Consider the following 21,993-nt stretch of genomic DNA (forward strand, 5'->3'; position numbering starts at 1 on the left):
TAGCTGACGGATCCACAGTGACTGCCCCCCACAGGGGTGGAAAACGGTTCCCCTTCTCATCCTTTTTTTGCGACAGGCCCTGCAGGGCTGGGCAGGGCGGGGTCAGGTGTGGGGCAGTAGCTTGGGGGGTATGGAGGAGGGGTAGGTGGTCGAAGGAGGTGCTGAGGAGATAGGCATGTCACAACACACACATGCACGTACATAAACACATGCATGGGTATGGATACACTCATGCATGCGCATTCACTTACGCAAGGCTGCTCTGTCGGTACTGGTTTTATCTGGATTTTGCCCCCCTTACATCTACACACGCCTTCTGTCTTTCTTTCATTCATACTTCAGCCTCTCCTCATGTTTTTCTTCAATACCTACCATTCTCGTTCTCCCTCTCTGTTTTCCCGTGCAAATAGGAATGTTGTACATTCTTCAATCTCTCCCGGTGGGTGCAGAACAGGAAAGAGAGGAGTTCCTGGTCCTCTTATCCTTCTCTCACGTTTGACTGGTTTATAGCCTCTATCCAATTCAAAGTCTTTGAGACCGAAGGAGATAACAGCCACAGAGATGCAGAGAGAAACAAAACAGTAATTACAGGTACTGAGACAACTGTTTCAGAAGACAGCGGTGAAATACAGCCTCAGATAATTAGCCTGTAATTGAGTGATCACAATGTTAAAGATAATTATTACAGTGATGAATAAACTGATGACAGGTAGTGAGATCTTTGTATCAAAAGTGAGTACAAACTAGATAGTGAAGTCTCAAACCAAGTGATCATGTTGTAATATGTGGACAATCTGAATAGCAAGAGATAACTGTAACAGGGATCCCAGATAGCAGGATATGGATTTCAAAGAAAAGCCCTGGATTAGTGCTAGATGATTAGTTCTTAAGCCTATGAGTGATAACATTGTTCTCACTGATCATTTCAGGGCAAAGTTTCAAATGTTTTTTTTTTGTTTTTTGTTTTTTTCTTTTTTATTGAGCAGCAGAGCTTGAAATTATCTGTGCTGTGAAGACACACAAGAAGCCATTTTCACTACAGCAGTTCTGTCTAAAAAGTAATTTGTGATAGATTTTCCTGGGTCCTTGTCTGTCAGCAGCAGCCAACATTTGTTATATTTGCTGGTAAACACCATTTAGCTCAATTTTTTTGAGGAACAGCTCTCCATTACCGCTGAATTCGAAGGACGTTTGGTGATAGCAAAGGAATTCGCAGGTCAGGGGAGAAGACTGGACTTCTCCATTGCCATGTTTTAGGGCAGAGATGGTATCTGTCATTAGTGTTTAAATAACAGATCAGATTAGAGTGTAAACCTCTGGTGGATGATAGCCTTGGTTCACCTCCGATGCACTAGCTGTGAACCAAATACACAAACTGCTGGACTAGATATACACACGTACACGCACACACACAGACACACCCACTGGTCAGTGTGAAGTGGTTCTTTGAGTGAAGACAGTTTCCCTGGGTCACGAATATATGAACAGGATTTGAGTTATAACAAACAGTACCGGTATTGTGTGTCTATATGTGCGTGTCTGTGTGATAGATTGTTGGTGCAAAATGTGTATTGTGGCAGCAGTGCCATCAGTGGAGTAATAATTGGTTTCTGAGGTGGTTTGTTATTTCCTTTCCAGCCAGACCCTGCAAGCCTGTAGTACTGCACATCTACGAGGCTCTTGGGTGTGACTGCGTGTCTGGCTTTTAAATTTGTGTGGTTATGCATGTGTGTATGTACAAAGATTTGGCACACTGTATGCGTTTGCGGGAATGTATGCGTGTGTGTGTGTGTGTTTACTGTGTGGTTTGTGGCCCTCTAGCATCTGTTTATGACTGCAGGGATTATCACCATGCTGCAGTGTGACAGTAGCTTGTTGCAGTAGCTCTCACACCTCAGACCACTGGCTACTCTGTCTACATTCACTTTCAGCCAGACTTTGACTAATGAGACACGACTGTAGAAGTACTCTGAGGCTGTTTACAGTATGTGCGCACACACACACACACACACACACACACACACACGCGCGCGTGCGCGCGCGCACACATGCGCACACAAAAGGTTTTGAAAGATACATGCCCTCAGGTCCAGAAACAAACCACTAAACCACAACAGGCGACTGTGGATTATTTGAGTAAGAAGCAGTCAGTTGAACCAGGAAAAGACTGAATGTACTTCTGAACTGAAGGCAGAATCCGCAGCGCCAATTTTTTTTTTTTTTTTTTTTTGCGTTATGAATGGTGACTCATTGAAGGTGTTTCCTTGTAAACCAACAAAAGTTGTGTTATATCCTTGAGGTCTAGCAAATAAATGCATTGCTGTGTTTTTTGGCATGTTACCACCACCTGTTGATAACTGGAACGGTGTGAAACCATTGACTGGAATGTGCATCGCATCAGCCACATCCACATGCATGTGCGCATGAGCAAACAAAACAGGAACCCACACATAAAAACACTGCTCCATCGCGTTAATAGAGGTGAAAAACTCCACTGGGAACCTTTAAGCTACTGTTTTATGTACGCAAGCGCATTTGAGTGATGCAATTACTTACTGTAGCAAAAAAAAAAAGCAAAAAAACTACAAATTACATAGTCAGGGACTACAAATCTTTGAACTGAACTCAATAAAGCAATTCAAATCACCAATGTAATTCACAATTTCCACCTCTAATGCACACAAATACACTCTCTCACTGTGCGAACCCAGATAACCCAAGTTTACATGAGGTATTTGATAGTTGAGTAAATGTCTTGCAGGATGTGTCTGTTTTTAATTTAATAGATCAATATTTCTGCACATCTGGTCTTCTTCAGGATGTGCGCTAGCTAGAACTGAAAAGATTCATTGATGACAGAAAATCAATCCGCAACAATTTTGATAGTCGATTAATTGTATAAGTGCTTTGTCAGGCCAAAATGCCAAATATTGTCTGGTTCCGTCTTTTCAAATGACGAATAGATTTGCTTTTCTTTCTGTTTTATATAAAATGTAGATTCAGTATCTTAGGATTTTGGACTGTTAGTCAGACAAAGCAAACAGTTGGTGTCACTGAAGATGTCGTCTTGGGCTTGATGAAATGTATCATGAAATGTAGTTGGAGTTAGGGCAGAATTAGTTGTAATGTTGATATTTTTTTAACAACCTGATAAGCTACAAAAGTAGCTCAAAATAGCCATAGTTTATGAACTTTGTGATGCTTGTACATTATTAAAACTAAAATGAATGCAGTGTGCAAGACAAGCCTAATTTGTTTGAATTTCTTAGCCTAATAAACCATCTCTCTTGTGTTACTGTAATTATGGGTCTAAAACTAGCAAAATATGATGATTAAGGTGATAATCAGACACCTACTGAAGTTATTAAATTGATAAGGTGCATTTAAATGCAGAGGAACCAGACCGGTTTTGATCTTTACTTCATTCTCTCAGTTCCTAGTCTGACAGCATTGCATCTATTTTAAGAGGATGAGATCATACCCCCTCTCTGTCCTCCTTCCTCCTCCACACCTCCAACACCAGTCCATCCACTCTCCCAGGGGAGGTTTAGCCCACTAACGGGCGCTCATGGCTGGGCAGAGACCTGCAGGGGGAGTGGGCCTCTCCGTGGGACCACGTGGGGCTCTTAGCTGCCTGAGCCGGCGTTAACGGAGGAGGAGTGAATAATTCAGAAACATCATTTCTGCGGGATGTTAAATATTTAAGCGGCCCCTGATGTAACTGTGGTGTGCGAATGTGTGTGCATGTGCACGAGCACGTTCATATATTTGTGCACTTCTGGGTCGAAGATGGACACAAGACAGGATGACGTTTTTTAAGGAGAGTCCATCACGGCTTGTAGTGAAACAAAAAGAGGTAAAAGATGAGGGTTAAAAGGAAAAAGTCATTGAGAGAATTAAAGAGAGGCTTTTGGAGTTTTGAATGGAGTTGGTGACATTTTTGAGTGTTTTGCTTGAGCCAAAATCTGTGTTGTTTCTGGGATTAGTATGTGTTTGTGTGTTTAAATCATACAAAAAGTATTTTTGTATATGTCTTATTAGTTTGAAGTCACTCTCTTCATTTGTCTCCTGTAGCAGCCAGCAGAGCAGTGTCGCTGTGCCTGTCAATGTGTGTGTTTGCGTGTGTGTGTGTGTGTGTGTGTGTGTGTGTCAGGGTTAAACTGTTTCAGCAGCTTGTCTTTCATTGTGTCACTCAGTTGCCTCACTCTCCTCTGACTCACATCAAGGCACAGCCACACACACACCAGCACATACCGGCACACAAACCTCTTCACTCCACTCAACCAGGGTTAAATGATCGCACCCAGATTATTAAACTCACCCGAGTTCTCTCAACTCCTCTGTTTTTGTGTGTGTGTGTGTGTGTGTGTGTGTGTGTGTGTGTGTGTGTGTGTGTGTGTGTGTGTGTGATGACGGCTTGTTGTGAGTTCTTCCCCTGTAAGGGCCTTGTTTACTCAGTGGGGTCCTTTTCACACATTCGGTAGCCCGGCCAGACTGCCTGTTTGTTTTTCCCACATCGTCTCCTCTTCTCCGCCTTTGTGGTTAAAAAAAAAAAAGTCCCCCCTACCCTTCATGCAAGCCCCTTCTCTCGTCTTTCTCCCCACCTTCCCTTCGCCCTCCTCGAGTTCACTGTTTGTCTGGCAGCCATGTTGCACCCCTTAAATCAGGGGTAACCCGAAGTCTTTTATTGAGAATACTTCCATGAACATGTGTGTGTATTTAAAAAAGTGTCTCCATCAATCTCCCTATTCTTTCATACTCCCTCTAACTAAACCGCATTGCATTACAATCAAAATAACATAACATAATTTGATATGATGATCAGGAAATACACATTTCATTTTAAAAAGATAATTGTACACAAATGTAACCACTTTACCCACACTGTCTGGAAGGGGCTAGTTAGAGTTTACTCTCTAAATCATGCTGTGTTTTTCCAGGCGCCTGAATCGGAATAATTTGGCCATCTTTCCTGAGCTGCTTTTCCTGGGAACGACAAAGCTTTACAGACTGTAAGTCCTGTTTTTATTTCTCTTTTCCTATCCTCACTCAATACCTCTTCATTGTTAACTGAAATATTTTCAATTTTTCTTGTGTTTTGCTTAACAAGAGCACTGTTAAGAAGGCTTGAGCTCATCCAGATGAATATTTGGTGCACGCAGTGCTGTGTTTGTGTGTACAGAGTATTGACCATGACTTAAAACGACCAAAAATATGTTATAGAAACTGTATCATAGAGGAAGAAATATCTGGTTTTCTCACTGATGCAGCCATGGTGTTTTACTTGGATGAAGGAGTGAGAGGAGTGAGAGAACAGATTTTACATGGCCCTCTCCATAGAAGCCAGTTCAGTAGCTAATGGAGATTAGCACTCCAACAGCTGCTGCCCACTGGGAGTGTGTGTGCGTGCGTATGTGAGTGTGTTAGAGGATGGAGAGAAAGTGAGCAACAGACCAAAGGAGGTACAAGCAGCAAAACGTAGAAACAGGTTTCTCTTCTGAAGTTACATTTCGTGTTGCACAGGCAGAAAACAGTTTTAGTTACAGAACATGAATGTTCCAGTTTGAAGTCAAGCCAACAAACTGCTGTTTGTTGGTGTCGAGCACCTTCCACTCTTCGTTCTCAGCCTGGTTGTCTGTATTGTAAACCAAGCAGAGGATTTCCAGGACCGTAGGGCTGGGCTGCAACGCTGGTGAAACTGTGGGAACTAACTTCCCGTCATGGTCATTTGTGGTCTCAGGCAATAATTATGGTTCCTTATATTTATATGTTTGGCTGAATATATTTATCTAAAACAATATTGAAATGCTCACATGATTCACAGAGTGTGTGAAAGTTGTTTATGTTCTGTGGCCGCTAGAGTGGTTGGCTGGGCTTGACCTATCGTGTCTAAGGGTGTGTGTCTGCATGTGCGTATTTGTTTCTGCGAGTCTCTGTGTGTGTGTGTGTGTGTGTGTGTGTGTGTGTGTGTGTGTGTGTGTGTGTGTGTGTGTGAGAGAGAGAGTTTCTCAAGGCCACGAGTTGGCATTTTGCTCAGCGTGTGGGCTGAGGTAAAAATACAACACAGATATACTGCTCTCTACTCAGCTGTCACAGACAAGCGGTCTGACCATGTGTGTGCGTGCATTTTTTGTATAAGTGCTTATATATGTGCATGTTGACTGTGTATGTGCTTAGCAGAGGGTCTGATAAACACAGACAAATGTCGTACAGTGAAATATAGTACAATATGAAATCCACAGTAGACAGAGAAAAAATAAAACTCAACAGAAAATTGCTAAATGACAATGTACAAGGAAACTGCGAAGTTGGCGCCATAGCAGCCACAAAGCTACAAGCAGATTTGTCAGACGTATGGAAGTCGTTCAGAATGATGACAACGGTGGCCAAGCCAATATTATTTAGGGCTGTTTGGTCAATATTAAAACTTATGTCTACTTCTACACCCCCTACAGTGTATTTGTATTTTTAGAAAACACAACAAGAAACCCCTGAGAACCTCTGAAGTGGATTCTTGTTAAATTTTAAATTGAGGTCAGAAGGTATGTGCGAACTGGACCGACTTTGGTTCTTGCGACAGTACTGCTATAAATGAACACTTGCTCAACCTGCTATTATGACAATTATGTTTTCACTTTTTTGGGGCTTGGAAAATCTCTGTATGTGTGTGTGAGTATGTACTTTATGTGTTTAACCTTTTGTTCAGAATGGTGATTTAGGGTTTTTTACAGCTAAATTAAACTGGGCTGAGGTCAGGTGTCAGACATGTCATACATTTTCGAGGAATCATAATTTCTGGCTGAATTATATTTACCTGCAACTTTTTTTTTTTTTTTTAAACCACGAAGTGTGACATATCCCCAAGAGACTGGGGTTGCATGACATGTGTTGTTCAAATCTAGACGACTAAAACACATTGTTTTTGTACTGGATATGGAAAAAGTAATCACGTTCAATCTCGTGCTTCAAGTCAGTGTTGATTTTTTTCAATATTAACCAGAGCCACAAGCTTTTAGTTTAGTTTAGCTCGGTTTAGTTCATAATATGAGAGTTCACACATTACTGCAAAAATGTGAAGTGTAATTCATAAAGTCCAGGCCTGTGTTCAAATCACTCCTTAATAACTATACGGTGCATTAAATCAACCTCCGCCATTTTATGTGTGTCTGAATTCTTCATGTGAAATTTATGCTCTGTATACTGCTTTCAAAAATTACAAAAGCAGCATGCATGAAATGTACGCTACTTTCTGCTAACCATCCCACAATGCAATGCATCGCATTTCCTAGGTGCAAAAATTGCCCTCCTGTGACACTAAACCTGTCAGCGATGATGCAATATGATGATGACTCATAAGTGTCTGAAATCTGGATTCACTGCTCACTAGAGAGTGAATTATTTAGTCTCTACTATATAGGAAGTAGCGAATGCGTGACCAAGGGAGCAATATGGGACACAGCTCAAGACTTATTTATATTCTGGTCCTTAATGTGAAGATTGCAGAGATGCAGGATTCAGAGTGATTAGGCGACATTGTGTTACCTCCTTTACGGTTAGTTATCTCTAACCTCATCAAAGTGCTTTAAGTTGTCTAAACATAACCATAAGAAAGTAGAAGGTAATATGTAAATGCGAAAGCTGTCAGTGAATATTTTGCAGATTTAGAACCATTTTTTGATACATTTGGTGTCACTTTTTCCTCACTACGTTGATAAAAATATTTAATATGAGCAGCATTATCTGTTTTTCTTACAAAACATATTTGCTAATTTAAATTAGTTTTATATGAACAGAATTCCCAGTAGACAGAGGTGTTTTTTTAGTTGAAGTGCAGCGTCCATCACATAGATGCATGATACAAAAACACAAAAGAGAGAGCAGTAAGTGTCCCCATCCTTCCCATTTGAAACACCTGCGTCTGCACCCCTCCACCCCACGTCGCTCACATTAACACACACACACACACACACACACACACACACACACACACACACACACACACACACACACACACACACACACTCTCTCGCTCTCTCTCTCTCCCTCTCAGCCTCCTCCAACACCCCAGGGCCCAGACTCTAATAGGTTACGTATACACACACATCTGGAGACACCATGTGGTGGGCATATCCCCAAAAACGATCCCTCTCTGTGTGTCTATCTCTGACACACACACACACACACACACACACACACACACACACACACACACACACACACACACACACACACACACAGAGACACAGACAGGGCTCCTGTTTCCCTCTGTCCTATTGTTGATCACTGTATCCACTCTTCAGTAATACTGAGGACCACAGCTGTGACTGTTTGCTCGAAGAAAGAGACAAGAGACAGAGAAAGAGAAGAGGAGAGCAGCTAGACACTTTGAACAATGGCTCAAACAGAGACAGTTCATTAGAAAGACTCTGTAAAACAAGATGGGCTAGTAAAACCTCACTCTACTGGGCAAGAAGCAAGAGTTCCCCCAGCCAAGCAAATGTTGAAGTTTCGACCCTGAGATCAGAACACACTCACACGCAAACACACACACACACACACACACACTTACACACATCTTCAGGAGAATGTCATTTTGATGTTGGGTGAAAAAAGTGATATGGCGTGAAGCTGAGACTGGCCTCCTCTGGTGCGCATTGATTTTCCGCTCCTCTCCACTTTCTTCTTCTGTTGCCATGAGTCTTAGAATTGTGGAAAAATAGAATCAGTTACCTAAGATAAACATTGAAAACTGTAAAACATACATATACACAAAACGAAGCAACTATATACAACTGAATATATAGGTAAAACAAGGCTATGTAAATTGTTCATACTGTGCAAAGATACCAGGAATGCTAAGAGATAAGTACAGTACAATCACTGATTCCAGATGATTGATTAAATTCAATTAAACAATTGAATGTGACTGAATTTCCCTCAGCAACAAGGAGCAAAGAAAGTTATTGCTCACCTTGATTTTAGAGCAATAAGGATGAAAGACCAAGTTACCAATCTTAGTGTTGTAACAAGCAAACTACTCCTTTTTATCCTCTTTTTAAAAAACTTATTTAATTGCTTACTTAGTTGTTAAAGTGTTGCTGGTAGTTTATAGGTCACATATTTGGCTTATGGCAGCAAAATGTATTTCTGACATGCTTAAAGAATGTAACGCCAGTAGATCCCTTAGATCTTTGGGAAGCAGTCGGCCAAACGGTGCCTTGAGTAAGAAGCAAAATTGTGAAGAAATATTCACATATTACATAGATGGACCAAGCATCTTTATCTTAAATACACGTTTATTTCATTCACTATTAAAGAAGTCTCTTGTTTTGTCTTCTGCACTTTTATTTCAATAATTGATTTTGGTTTTATTTATCTTGTTTCAAAGTTACATTGTAACTGTAGAGCTTGTATTTGTCTTTTGTTGTTTGGTCTTTATTTATTTTATTTTAAAACTACTAAAACTACTTTCATTTTTATGTAGTACTGTGCAGTATGTGAACACCGTATAGTTTTCGTGTTTTGCTAAAGGTGCTACACAAATACATTTGTCTTGCCTCCTCTCCTCTCTTCTTTTCTGCTCTTCCTCTCTCTCTCTCTCTCTCTCTCTCTCTCTTTCCATCTCTCTCTTCCTCCTTTGCTGGACAGAAATCAGTAGCGAGATGAAAGAGGGAGAGATGAAAGAGGGGTTGATCAAGGGATGGGGGTGATGGGAGGATAAGAGAATGGGTCAGTGCTTCCACAGCTGAAAAGTCTGGTTATGCTTGAGTATGAGGTTAGATTGATGGGACAGTGTATGTGTGGGTGTGTTATTTTGCTACTCGGCCACCTCTGGCCAACGTCCCTCGGTTCCAGCTTACTGGGTTACCTTTTCACTGTGTGTCTTTTGCCGTTATTTGTCAAGATGTGTATTGCGTAAAATTCCGGTTTTCCTGTGTTAATTTGCTCGAGAGTAGAAATTGAAGCAAGAAATGAAGAGAGATAAAGATAAGTTTCCATTCAAATGTGATCTAAATTTAAACTAATTTCCAAAAATCAGCAAAAGGAAATGCAAATTAATGTGTGTTTCCATCCAATACCCTTATGCAAATATTAGGAATTGGGTGCATTGAGATAAATAGTTGGCGGCACTAATTCTCCAATTGAGTGCCAGTAAACCATTGCTGAAGAAGACGGTGCAATAAGACAATCCAATTAAGAGAGTACCAGCCATACCTCAAACAAACGACAACAATGTGGAAAACATGATGGAAATATGACATTTATGTTTGTTTTATTAATTAATCAAGGACGTTTATCTCATTTTTTTGTCTACCACCATTCTTAATCTCTTTAGTGGACATTTAAGTCACATGCTTCATGTGCATCATGATTTATTGGCTAAGCTCCACCTTCCATCTCAGACTAGATTTTTTTTTTTTTTTTTTTTTAATATTCAGCAGAGCAAGAGAAGTTTAGGAAAATTCCCTTGTACCTCAGTTCTTCATAATCATTCCACTGAGAAGGAGGGTCAATATGGACAAGTTGATTTAGAAAATGACTGAGCCTCAGGTCTCTCTCTCTCTCTCTCTCACACACACCCACACACACACACACACAACAGAGTTTAAGCGGTATGTGGTTTGAATTAAGGAGTTGATGAGGCTACGTTTTGGGTGTGTGTGTTTATGTGTGTGTAATAGTCCCTAATCCTCTGCTAAACGGTGCCCTGATGAGGCTTTACCAGGCGGCATTGTTGCTTAGCAGCCTTGAAGGTTGTGGCTTTGTCTTCTGTGAGAGCTTAACCTCGCTTCACAGACACACACTCTCTCTCTCTCTCTCTCTCTCTCTGTCTCTCTCTCTCTCTCACACACACACACACACACACATACACACACACACATACCACCTCAGCCGAGATGACAGGCTCGGCACAATAGTCACAGGAGCGCAGGCGTCTTTCAGAAGATGTGGGCTTTCCCAGCATGTCGACAGCTAACAAACACAGGGGGAGGAGGACGAGCAGGAGAAAGAAAAAGGAAGAGAGAGGTCAAAGGTAGAGAAAATGAAATTTTCTCTGAGTAAATAATGTTTTTTAATTAAGACAGAGAGTGTTTGGCGATTTGGTTGCCACAGTGATGATGACCCCTGGGTCCTGCAGAGGTCAAAGGTGAAGAATGTTTCGGTCAGGAGATCTAAGCAGGAGGTGATTTATGTAAGAAAAGGAGGGGGAAATCTCCTCCCTTTCACAAACAAACATCATGACAAATTAAACCTCTACTTATGGGAAGTACCACATGTAGGAGCTTGTTATCCTCACAAGAGGTTTGCTGGAGGTTTATTTTATTCTCTGATTAAACAAGTTTATTATTAGACCTACGTGTTTTTGCCTTTAATCTCTGGGGTCGACGAACGGCACGTTTACTCGATCTTATAAGTGTAGAAATATGTTTCGAAAGTTGTCGGAATCTGTAGACTCTCCACGTCTGAGTCCCTATTCCCGCAAGATCGTACATGGCTCACAGCTGGAGCTAGGAGGCAGAGAAGAGAGCACGACACACACGTCATCTGCTTCTAACCGTACGTAATTGGTGGATTCATGTTTCCATCTACATTTTGTGTGAAACTAACCAGTGGACACTAAAGAAATCACTAAGAACCCACCCACCACCTTAAAAACACTTCAATATTCATTCAGTTGACACTGGAGAGGCTGATTAAATGGCGAGAAACTTTAGAGCTGCCGAAAGTTGTTGCAGCCGTTTTTGCAGCGTGACATGACATGTTCAATATATTCCCCTACTTTTGTAAACCTAAGACTTTGGTAAACCCATTTCAAGTACCAAAACATTTCATCCACATGGGTAAAGGTAGCTATGTTTTCACGAGATTTGAAGAATATCAAAAATCGGACTTCAACTTTTCAGCTTTAGGGCCAAATTATCTCTTTACGCAGTGCTCTGGGACAGAGGGATGCCTCGTTTCAGGGTGAACTGATGTTTTTCTGCAAATTTCGATACATAAAACACATGGGTATCGTGTTATGTGCAAGGACCTTTAAAAGGTGAATTTAAGATGATATGTAAAAATTGAGAAAATGCCCAAAATCTGGGTTATCATTTAACAATTCACAAATAACTTGTAAAAAAGAAACATTTGAAAGAAAAACAATTGATAAATATAAAAGACAACTGATCACATATATACAGTGATTAACCAAGCAGCCAGTGTTCACATATATGTGGCCATGAATGACTTTAGTTCATTGCCATGTGGCTCTAAAATAAACCAAACCAGTGTCAAAGTTCATTCTTTACCTTGGAAATAGTAACTATAAAATTATCTTTGTGTACCACATACTAATTTTTTCCAGAGCTTTTAACTGCGTTACAGTCTGTATTAACAAATGTAGTTTAGTTGTCAACTAAATTGACGGAGAGGTCAGACATATGTCTAACTTTGGATACAGGTGACACCATATTTGGTCCACAAACACAAAAGGAGCATCTAAGAAAAGGCACCTTATTGTAACTTGTATAGAGAGAGTCTTTGCCCAAAATGTGCCTCTCAAATACGACATACTACACAGTTACTTTAACAAATGCTTTAAAGACCAAATCCTTTGGCTGCTGGGTATTTTTTTTCCTTTCATACCTATTTAAATGTTGCTTGTAAGGTAATGGATTGTATGATGATCCTCATGAAGGCCACAGGCCAAATGATGTCAGTCTCAAGTTGGTCAATACTACAAGTATGGCTATGCACAATTGATCTTTTGAAGAATAAGGCTGGGGATGTTCCATATTTTCCTTTAATGTCAACAAATCCCATGAAAAGACCAAAAATCTACAATGAACTGATCCTACAAACACGAGGAAGGCACATCGATGAGCCACATCGATGTGATTAAAAGCACATTGATGAGCCACGTTGAGCCAACGTTGCACTGAGAGACATGTTCCTTCGTTACCATGACCATGGGCACTGTAGTTTATTTCACACGTACACCATCCTGGTCTAAAGAATTTCTAGCACACGAATAGTTAATTAATCTGCAGCGCAAAATAGTCTCATATAAATGCAATCTTTACTCTAGTCTGAGTAACATTTGCTAAAAACTACAGTCCCCAGCTTTTTTAGGAAATTGCTAAGCCTTCTTTTTTATTTATTTATATATTTGCAACCCACTTTTAAATATTGACAAAGATGTAAGAAACTAATAGGCTTGGGAGTGAGTACCACAAACAGGGTAGAGACGCTGGAGAGTACTGAGAAACAGAATAAACCAATGTTTGCTTTGGTCTTTTTACTGTATATGTTGACAATAAAGAGAATACAGAATATTAGCAGCTGTCTGCTTCCATTCTCCATGCACCTTACGAGTGGATGAAGTTGTGCCAGAACCCACAATGTTGACTTCTTCAGTTCTTCAGTTCCCAGTGGAAATTTCTCCGTAGGTCTGATGCAAAAGTTAGCCAACCTCATGCTCTAATCCAACCATCTTTAACAATTATTCTATCACTGAAACTGACTCCTATCACTCACATCAAGGCCATACTGACCCTTTGTTGATGTCCCTGTGTGGAAAAACAGGAAAAAATTTTTTTACTCCTGCTTCTGATTATTCCTGTTGAAGATTACTTACATTTGGGGCTGCTTCCTTTAAAAAGATCAGTATCTTCTGGTAGCAAGGTTAGTTGCAGTGTTTTGGATGAGAAGATATTTGGCCACCGACTTTGTGTACATAGGATATGCAAATATCTGCCATTATGTCTCTCCAAGGAAATGAAGTTAAACCTTTGCAGCCCGAGGCCTCTGTGGATGGGCCTCTCTCTCTCTTTTCCCCTCTCTCTTGCCTGTTCCTCTCTTCCTCTCTCTTCCTCTCTCTCTCTACTCTCTCTTTCTCTCTGTCTAATAAACATAGACACACACTGGCACAAACACACCGTTTTACCATTCAGCAATATTTCCTGCCCCCTCCTGCTTCTCTGAATGCACTTTAACCGATATAAAACTCTTTCACACACACATGCACACCAACGCACATACACATAAACACACACACATACACACACACACATAAAAAACAGCTCTTTTCAGCATGTACAAAGACATGTTGTCCAAGAAATGTTTTCATTTGGACTCTTGGATCACACAGATCTTATCCAGCCAAATAGGAAAATAGTGTTTTTATTATTCTTTCTAGTGGCTGAGTTTGTGTTGTTCAGAAATTTCCATGTCATCTGTGTACACATTATGAATCATCTTGAGTATAAACCAACAGTTTTGAGGTGTTGAGTGTCAGTGACTCACTCGCTTGCCTTCAAATGAATCACACGACTGCCTATCTGAGTTGCTCAAGGCCACTCATTCCTAAGAAGTGATTTGGCCATTCAGATCCCAACACAATGCTGTAATTCATTCTCAAGCGATTCTGAGAGGGCTAGCCAAAGCCGAACTGGCATTATTAAGAGGGCACCAGTACAAAAGATTATGTTATACAGACAGATATGAAAAACCACGGCTAGAGCTAACGTGTTCCTCACTTGAGCCTAGGAAGTGTTTCTTTATTTGTGTGTGTGCGTAGATTTTACTCAGCTGCTGTATGCAGCTTTTTACACTACACATAACACTGCCAGGATGCAGTCTCACTATCTGAGACAGCATCCTGGACTGACATTATATAAACTCACTTTATTATGTACACTGAGATAAAACTAATGCAATGTAATACAACAAACCTGCAATGAATTCTCCCTTAATGAAAGCTAACATGTTTAGTTTTTATTGAATCTGTGATTCAGTTCCGTACTAATTTTGGAGCTCGGTGTGTGTGGCGCTGTAGTGAGAGGTGTCTCTGATGTTTTGTTCACCCGATTTTTATCAGAGGAAAGACTCCATCTAATATAGAGTCTGAAGTCCACGTTGAGTACATCTTACAAAAGGCTCTAGACATATGACATCAAAAAAACATTTAAAAAAGAGAAAACATAAAATTATGCACATGCTCACACACATCAAGGTTCTTCTTTGCTGTCCTTTTTTTTTCAATTTTAATTTTTTTTCCAAGTTAAAGGTCTTCTACTGTTTTTTTTTCTAGCACTAACTCACTTTGTTGATCAATAGCAGAAAAGCAGAATCTAATCAAATCTTTGGAAAGTGAGTTTATTTCATACAGTATGTATGTAATATTTAATTTGAAGTTATTATCATTCCATCTAAATTATGGGCACATGTTAGAAAAATACTTTTTTCAAACAGTGTGATCTTTGTAGCTACTGAAATGAATAGGAGCTGTTAACCATAAACATAAAAACCACAAACTACTGTAAAAAACCTTCGAAACCTAAAACTGGATTAATTAGATGATTTTGAAATCCTGTCACTTTTCATAATGCAATATCTTTTTTAATTAAATCTCCATGCAAATTTCCATTTTATGTTGCTCAATTTGGTGTGCTTAATGCAGCTCAATTAATCACCTGTCGCCCATGGTGTGTGAGTGTCAGGGTTCACAGCTCACAGGTGAAAGGTCTGGGAGCATCAGCGTCAGCCGATGAGATATCCAGGGTAATGGACAAGCCAGCAGTGACGCCGCTGCTTTTCCCCCCTCAGATTACAGAAGGAGCGAGAGTTACGGCTTGGAAAAGAGACAGAGAGAGGAGGGGTGGATACAGACAGAATGAATGAAGGGTATTTAAGGGAAAGATTACAGACGTGTTTGCTCTCTTAAATGGTGTGGAGAAAAAAAGAGCAGGGAGGAATTTACTGAGGTGCAGACAGAAGTGTTTTCTCCATTGTGAGCGCGCCGTGAGAAGAAAAAAAAAAATGCAAAGTCGTGGTAGAAAGTGAGGGACAGAGAAAGTAAAGAAAGGAGGAGAGCTAGAGGGGAGAGTCATGTGGAAAGGAGACGAGAGAGGTATGTCAGTACTTACTGTAGATGGCAGGTAGCCTGAAGCCTGGAGCCAGTCTGTCTGTCAGAGAGAAGTGCCCAGGTGTGTGTGTGTGTGCGTATCTGTACGTGCGTAACCTGAGTTTGGATTATTGGGAGGGGGTTTACATACCTATGCAACGCCAGGAAGAGCTTACCTGGAAGCATGATAGCAGAGTGCCTGTGAATCTATGTGTGCGCGTGTGAGGTCTTCTAGAGCATCAAAGCATTTCCTCGCTTTGCTTGTGTGTGATTAAGGGTCACAGTGTGCGGTAATACCTCCCAACAAAGCATCTAAATCATCCCTCATCCCCTCCACTTCTCTTACTCTGTTTTATGTCTACTTCCTCTCCTCTTTTCATTCACTTTAGCCTCAGTGCTTAACTTAATAATATGAAGTTAACGCTGACTTTATGCAGCTGAGAGTCAGCAGGATGTAGATTCCTCCCTCTTACTTCGTCTCGCTCTTTCTCGCCCTCCTTCTCCCTCTGTGGCAGCTCGTCCCTCCCGTATATCTGCAGGTATGGATCCAGGCCCCGTATTGATGGATGAGTCAGCCTGGCTGGTGAATTATGGGAGGGATTATGGAATAATCAGGACAATTCATCATGCAACGCTCCTCTACTCACCCCACTCAGCAATATTCACCCCCGCTTTCTGCTTGCATCCATTTAGAGGGGGAGGAGGAGGAGAGGGGGTTGTTCTGGGTTTACACTTGTTGGTGTGTGTGTGTGTGTGTGTGTGTGTGTGTGTGTGTGTGTGTGTGTGTGTGTGTGTGTGTGTGAAAGGGCATGTTAGTAAGAATTAATTCCTTAAACTCCTTAAACTTAGACATACAATTATTTGATTTTTCATCAAGAGTTAGACTAGAAGATCGATACCACTGTCCTGTCTGTGCGGTGAATCTAGACAGCCAACAGCTGTTTAGCTAGCCTGGCTCTGCCCAAAGGTAAGAGGGGGAAAAAAAAGACTCCTACCTGCACCTCTAAAGCTCAGAAATTAACTCATTAAATCACATTACAAATCAAAGAGAAACAAAGAAAACAAACATTTTCTTGGCTGGATGCAGGAACTTCTCTGCCTGGCTAAGAGTAGTTTGGCACATAAACTCCCTTGGCAAGACGGTTAATAAACGTGGAGTTAATAAGCGTAATGTCAAACTGTTCCTTTAACTAAGAACTGCCTGCCATTGGGTCAATACCAACTTATATTGTGCAGCCAAACATTGTTCAAACCCATAAAACTTTACTTTAAAATTCAAGTGGAGAACACAAAGTTTCCAAAGATACTAAATACATGTCAGGCTGAGTCTATGTCAGGCTGAATTTTGGGGAAATGTGTATGAAATGATGCACAAGACTTCCAGAAAATGTCTTCCTCTGTCTATGGCTTACTGTAAACATCATATAGCACAACAAAGAGCTGAAACATGATTGGTAATACTGAATATATGGTACTCTAACTCTGTGAAATAATGTTACTTTAAGAACATTAAACCAAATGAAGGGGAAACAAAAGGGAAAAACTGTATTTTAAAGGGTTATTAATGCTAATCCACAGAGAAAAACCCAACCTGGCCAACAAAAAAGTAGAAACTTAGAGCGCTCACCAAGCCTCGCCAGTCAAATGAAAAACAGAAAGGGTTCAGTTTATGTCAATCAGTCAGCAGACCTAACATGGCTGTCTTTCTCTGCCCTGGGTGCCTCCCTCCCTCCCCTCTAATCCTCCATCTTGGCTCTGTGTCAAGCCGCCTTGTCCAGTTGCACAATATCCCCCCTCCGGGGCAGGCAACTGCATCCCCTCTCTGGCTCCATTAGTGCCACTCCACTGGCATAGCCAGCATTCTCCAGTGGGACTGTCATCGCTGGCCACTCTATTGGCACCCCTGTCACTCTCCAACCACCACAAAAGAAAACCTCACCACCCTCCCTCTCTGCCTCTCCTGCTCGCTTGGTCTTTTTTCGGCCCCCATTTTCTTCCCCTCCTTGTCTCTCTCTCTCCCTGCTCCGCTATTATCTTCCTTTTCTCTTTCCAACACCTTTCTTTTAAGTCTTTTCCCTCTAACACTCTCTCTTGCCTACATTTCCCCCCTCGCTCCCCTACCCATCTCTCTCCCCCAAGCCCAACACACTGGTTTGGAGAGGCTTATGCAAGACCCTCATCCATGGTAATGACGCAGAGGAAACCAGGAGAGGAAACTGGGAGCTGACCAGTGATTCCTCCCAGAGATGTTGCTCACAAGTTTAGAGCCTCTCACATTATTTCACCAAAAGCTGAGTGTGTGTGAAGTGACCACGACGGCCCAGGCTCATTAAAACGCACTATGTTTACATAATGTGAGGACTCAGGCCAGCAACAGACCCACAACACATCAGTCACTGTCACCTGAAGAGAATTTCAAGATTTAAAATCATTTTAAAGCCAACTTACAGAGCGACATAGATTGAAAATTTAAACACAGTGAAACATAGAATAAATGCCGTTGTCAGATTCAGAGGAAAGGAAAACATGACGATTTGTGAAGGAAATGTTTAGAGACCGAAAGAAAAAAAGAGAGAAAATGTGATATCGTAGCTTTGTAGCTGCAGGCCGGTGAAAGATCAGCAGGTTTGTAATCACAGGTTTGTACCTGACCTGTGTGTATGCGTGTGTGCGCACCCTCTAGTCTATATGTGTGTGCGTCCGTGCTAGTGTCTAATGACAGGTTCCAACCCTGACGTGTCATTATCCAATTACAGTTTTCTCTCATCTCTACGGTAACACCATGCCCCCCGTAATTGGACGGCTGCTCTTAAGAACTCTGACCTCTCAGCAAGTGTCAGGAGAAAACACACACTCGTGCACACATACACTCACACACGCACACACAGGATGCCAGGAAGATTTGGTAATGCAGGATAAAACAGATGCTATCTGAAAGAGTGATCAGATGAAGTATGCAAAGACAAGTTAGGACTCTGATCATATCATATCACTCCTTCCTCCTCACACTTACCCTTTTTTTTCTTCATCTGTCTGTCTCTCTGTCTAGTAATAACAATAACTTGGACTCGTGTGCTTCCTCTCTTCTCGCCCTCCCTTTTTTCTTCCCTTCAGTCTCGCTCTCTTGCAAGTATCATGTCTCTAAATGGGCCTAAATGGGCCGAGTCGAAGGAGAGCTTTTGTGGTTTATGTTCTCCTAAAGCTCTCTCTCCTTCTCTCTGTCTCACTTTTTCACAAAAACAAAACACAGCATTTTTTTCCCCCCACTGCTCCTCTTAAATATTTCACACACTTCATTGGCTTCATGCCCTCTCCTCGCCTTGTTTGTGTGTGCGGATTTTGCCTCATTGCAAAACTTTACGAGGTTCAGTGCAATGGTAATACAAAGACAGATCTTCATCATTCAGAGAAATTAAATTATGAACTACTGGCAGACACGTAGAAAAAGAAAGGGGCGAGACTTGAAGGAGAGAGTGAGGGAGAAACAAGAGGAGACAGAGTAGAAAGTGTGTTTCTGTGTGTGTGTGTGTGTGTGTGTGTGTGTGTGTGTGTGTGTGTGTGTGTGTGTGTGTGTGTGTGTGTGTGTGTCTGTGTGCAGGTTTCTTCCTGTTTCCTCCTGTTCCATGGGTCAGAGGTCAGAAATGAGAAGTCAGGGTCACCTGCTTCCTGACAGCTCATTGGCAGACAAATTTATGAGTTCAGAAAGAGGAATTTTAACTATTTGTTTTCTCAACATTGGACCAGATTATGTTCTTCATTATTCAAGCTGTTTTGTCAGCTTTTTTTTTCAAGGGAAAAAATATGTCCTACATCTGTCTCATTTCCTGCATATCATCTCAGCTCTGTTTGATACTGAAGCATTTCTTCTTCTCTTGCTGTAGTTAAATCTGGCTGCCTTTCTTCATATTTTAGCCAGATAACACCACCAGAAAAATCGCTAATGATGCTGATGATGTTTACAGCTTTAGCCTGCCTTAAATTTCTGTTCATTTAATATATATCATCTTCTCCTTTGCTCTGGCACATCACTACCTGACTATGAGTTCTCTGTTTTGTTATTTTCTTACTCTGTGTAGGTGTGTTTGAGGAGTAGTAGATTAAAAATGTTCCTGTAGTCCTTAAGGCTAAAGACAGAGGTAGTTATTTTATTATTTGAGGGAGACTGGGCTGTTGCATGTTGTTATGGGCAGAGAGCAGTAGTGAAAGTTAGACATCAGCCTAAACACCTGGAAGGTTTACCTCTGAATACGCACACACATACATTCTTACCTTAACTACAGTGGACTGTTGGACCACACCAATCGAGTGTGGACCCCTCTTTCTAACCATCTTGAAGAAACAAAAGAGAAATACAACATTTTTATTTAAGGTCTTCTTTCACAACATAACTGCACTACCGCTTTTGCAGTTTTGTTTTGAAAATTGTCAAGAGGAATTTGCAACCCTGGCTGATGTCTATCTGAATCTCTGAAGCAAAACATCATGTGTGAATCAGTCGTTGAAATACAGCCTGCAGAGGCAGTGCTGTGAGTCAAACACCTGCAGGTCAACTCTTGGCTAAAATTAAAATAAAGGCAGAATATAGGTTTCACATAATTATAGCCTGATTTACGGCATGACAAAAAGTGGACCACCAAAATGTCCCCTGTTACCTTACCGGTCCACTGTTGGTGAGGTCCACTTTTAGATAAGTACACAAGCACACACATACACAGACACACACACACACACACACACACACACACACACACACACACACACAAATACACACACACACACACACACACACACACACACACACACACACACACACACACACACACACACACACACACAGCTATAATATAGTTTGAAAGAGCAGGAGCAAGGGAAAGAGCAACCCGAGGCTATGATGTCAGCCTGTTTTACAGCTCTCATAATTACAAGCAGCGCTCTGGGTGGGTGGGTTACTGTCAGCGTGTGTGTGTTCAACAGTGCACATAAGATTCCTGTCAGAGTTGCCTTAGTGACCCGCTAGGTAACACTTGGTGCTTCCCAGACATCTTAGCAGCTGAAGATATCAAGTTGAATCTATGTTATACAGTACCGGACAGTGTGAGATGGAATTGCGGAAGAAAAGGGTGTGGAGTTCCACGTGTTAGTAAAACTCCTATTTCCGTTGTTTCTCATGTGTAGTCTCATTAGTTTCCCACAAGTCATAGGAAAATTGGAGACAAACTGACTGTTCACCTGGCCATCGCTCCTTTTGGTGAATCACAACCCTCCTCCAGAACCACCCTTTCAAGGGCTGCGTTTTATTACATTTATGCATCTGTTGAGATTTGTTGCAGGAATTTGCTTTTACACAAACAGATGTACAAAATCTTTTCCTCTTTAAAAGAAAATATATGAGAAAGATGCCAAAATTACTATTTAAATTATGTTTTCTACAAATTTCTCTTTCTTTTACTCAACAAAATAACTAAAACTTATAACAAATACATCTGTGTTTGATTTGTCTCAACAAAACCTGCTGCACAAGAACTTTTCCTGGATAAAATTAATAAAATTCTTATCTAAAATATGCAAATATTTGATCAAAGAATGATTTACCAAGAACTGGAGTCTGACAAAGCATTTAGTGATGGTTGGTAGTTTTACTCTGTGCAGCAGACACAATCCAGTCAGGACTGAGAAATTGCTGAGATTCAATTTCCAGCTCTAAACCCAACACACCAACACAGGTCTGTACTCGAAGAAAAGGCTCTGCAGTTGACATCTTTAAATTGACTTCTTAGTGCAGCATTCAAAGCATTAATGTCTGGATGATATCTAACTTTTCTTCTGAAACTTTTATAGCCCCGGCTTCATAATGGTTTTAGATTACATCAATATAGTCAACAGTGGCCCCAAATGAACCAGCGGCAGTGCAGTCGACTTTAGCAAGCTAGAGGCTTGGTTAGGATGGGAGGAGGAGTATAATGTGTGTGTGTGTGTGTGTGTGTGTGTGTGTGTGTGTGTGTGTGTGTGTGTGTGTGTGTGTGTGTGTGTGTGTGTGTGTGTGTGTGTGTGTGTGTGTGTGTGTGTGTGTGTATTTGCACATGCCATGCCCCCAAACAGCA

At 41.1% G+C, this 21,993-nt stretch overlaps 1 protein-coding gene across 4 annotated transcripts in view; it reads left to right on the forward strand.

The window, feature by feature from the left end:
• slit2 (slit homolog 2 (Drosophila)) overlaps positions 1–21,993 on the forward strand; it is a 100,544-nt gene that overhangs the window by 6,109 nt on the left and 72,442 nt on the right. For 3 of the 4 annotated variants that reach the window (XM_040146495.1, XM_040146492.1, XM_040146493.1), the window contains one exon: positions 4,941–5,012. The exons of the other annotated variant lie outside the window; for it this stretch is intronic. In XM_040146495.1, coding sequence (XP_040002429.1) covers positions 4,941–5,012 — 72 coding nt within the window. The remainder of the gene's footprint in view (positions 1–4,940; positions 5,013–21,993) is intronic. 4 annotated transcript variants of the gene reach the window in all.

This window comes from Xiphias gladius, chromosome 15, assembly GCF_016859285.1.
Source record: "Xiphias gladius isolate SHS-SW01 ecotype Sanya breed wild chromosome 15, ASM1685928v1, whole genome shotgun sequence".
In the NCBI taxonomy this organism is placed as follows: domain Eukaryota; kingdom Metazoa; phylum Chordata; class Actinopteri; order Istiophoriformes; family Xiphiidae; genus Xiphias; species Xiphias gladius.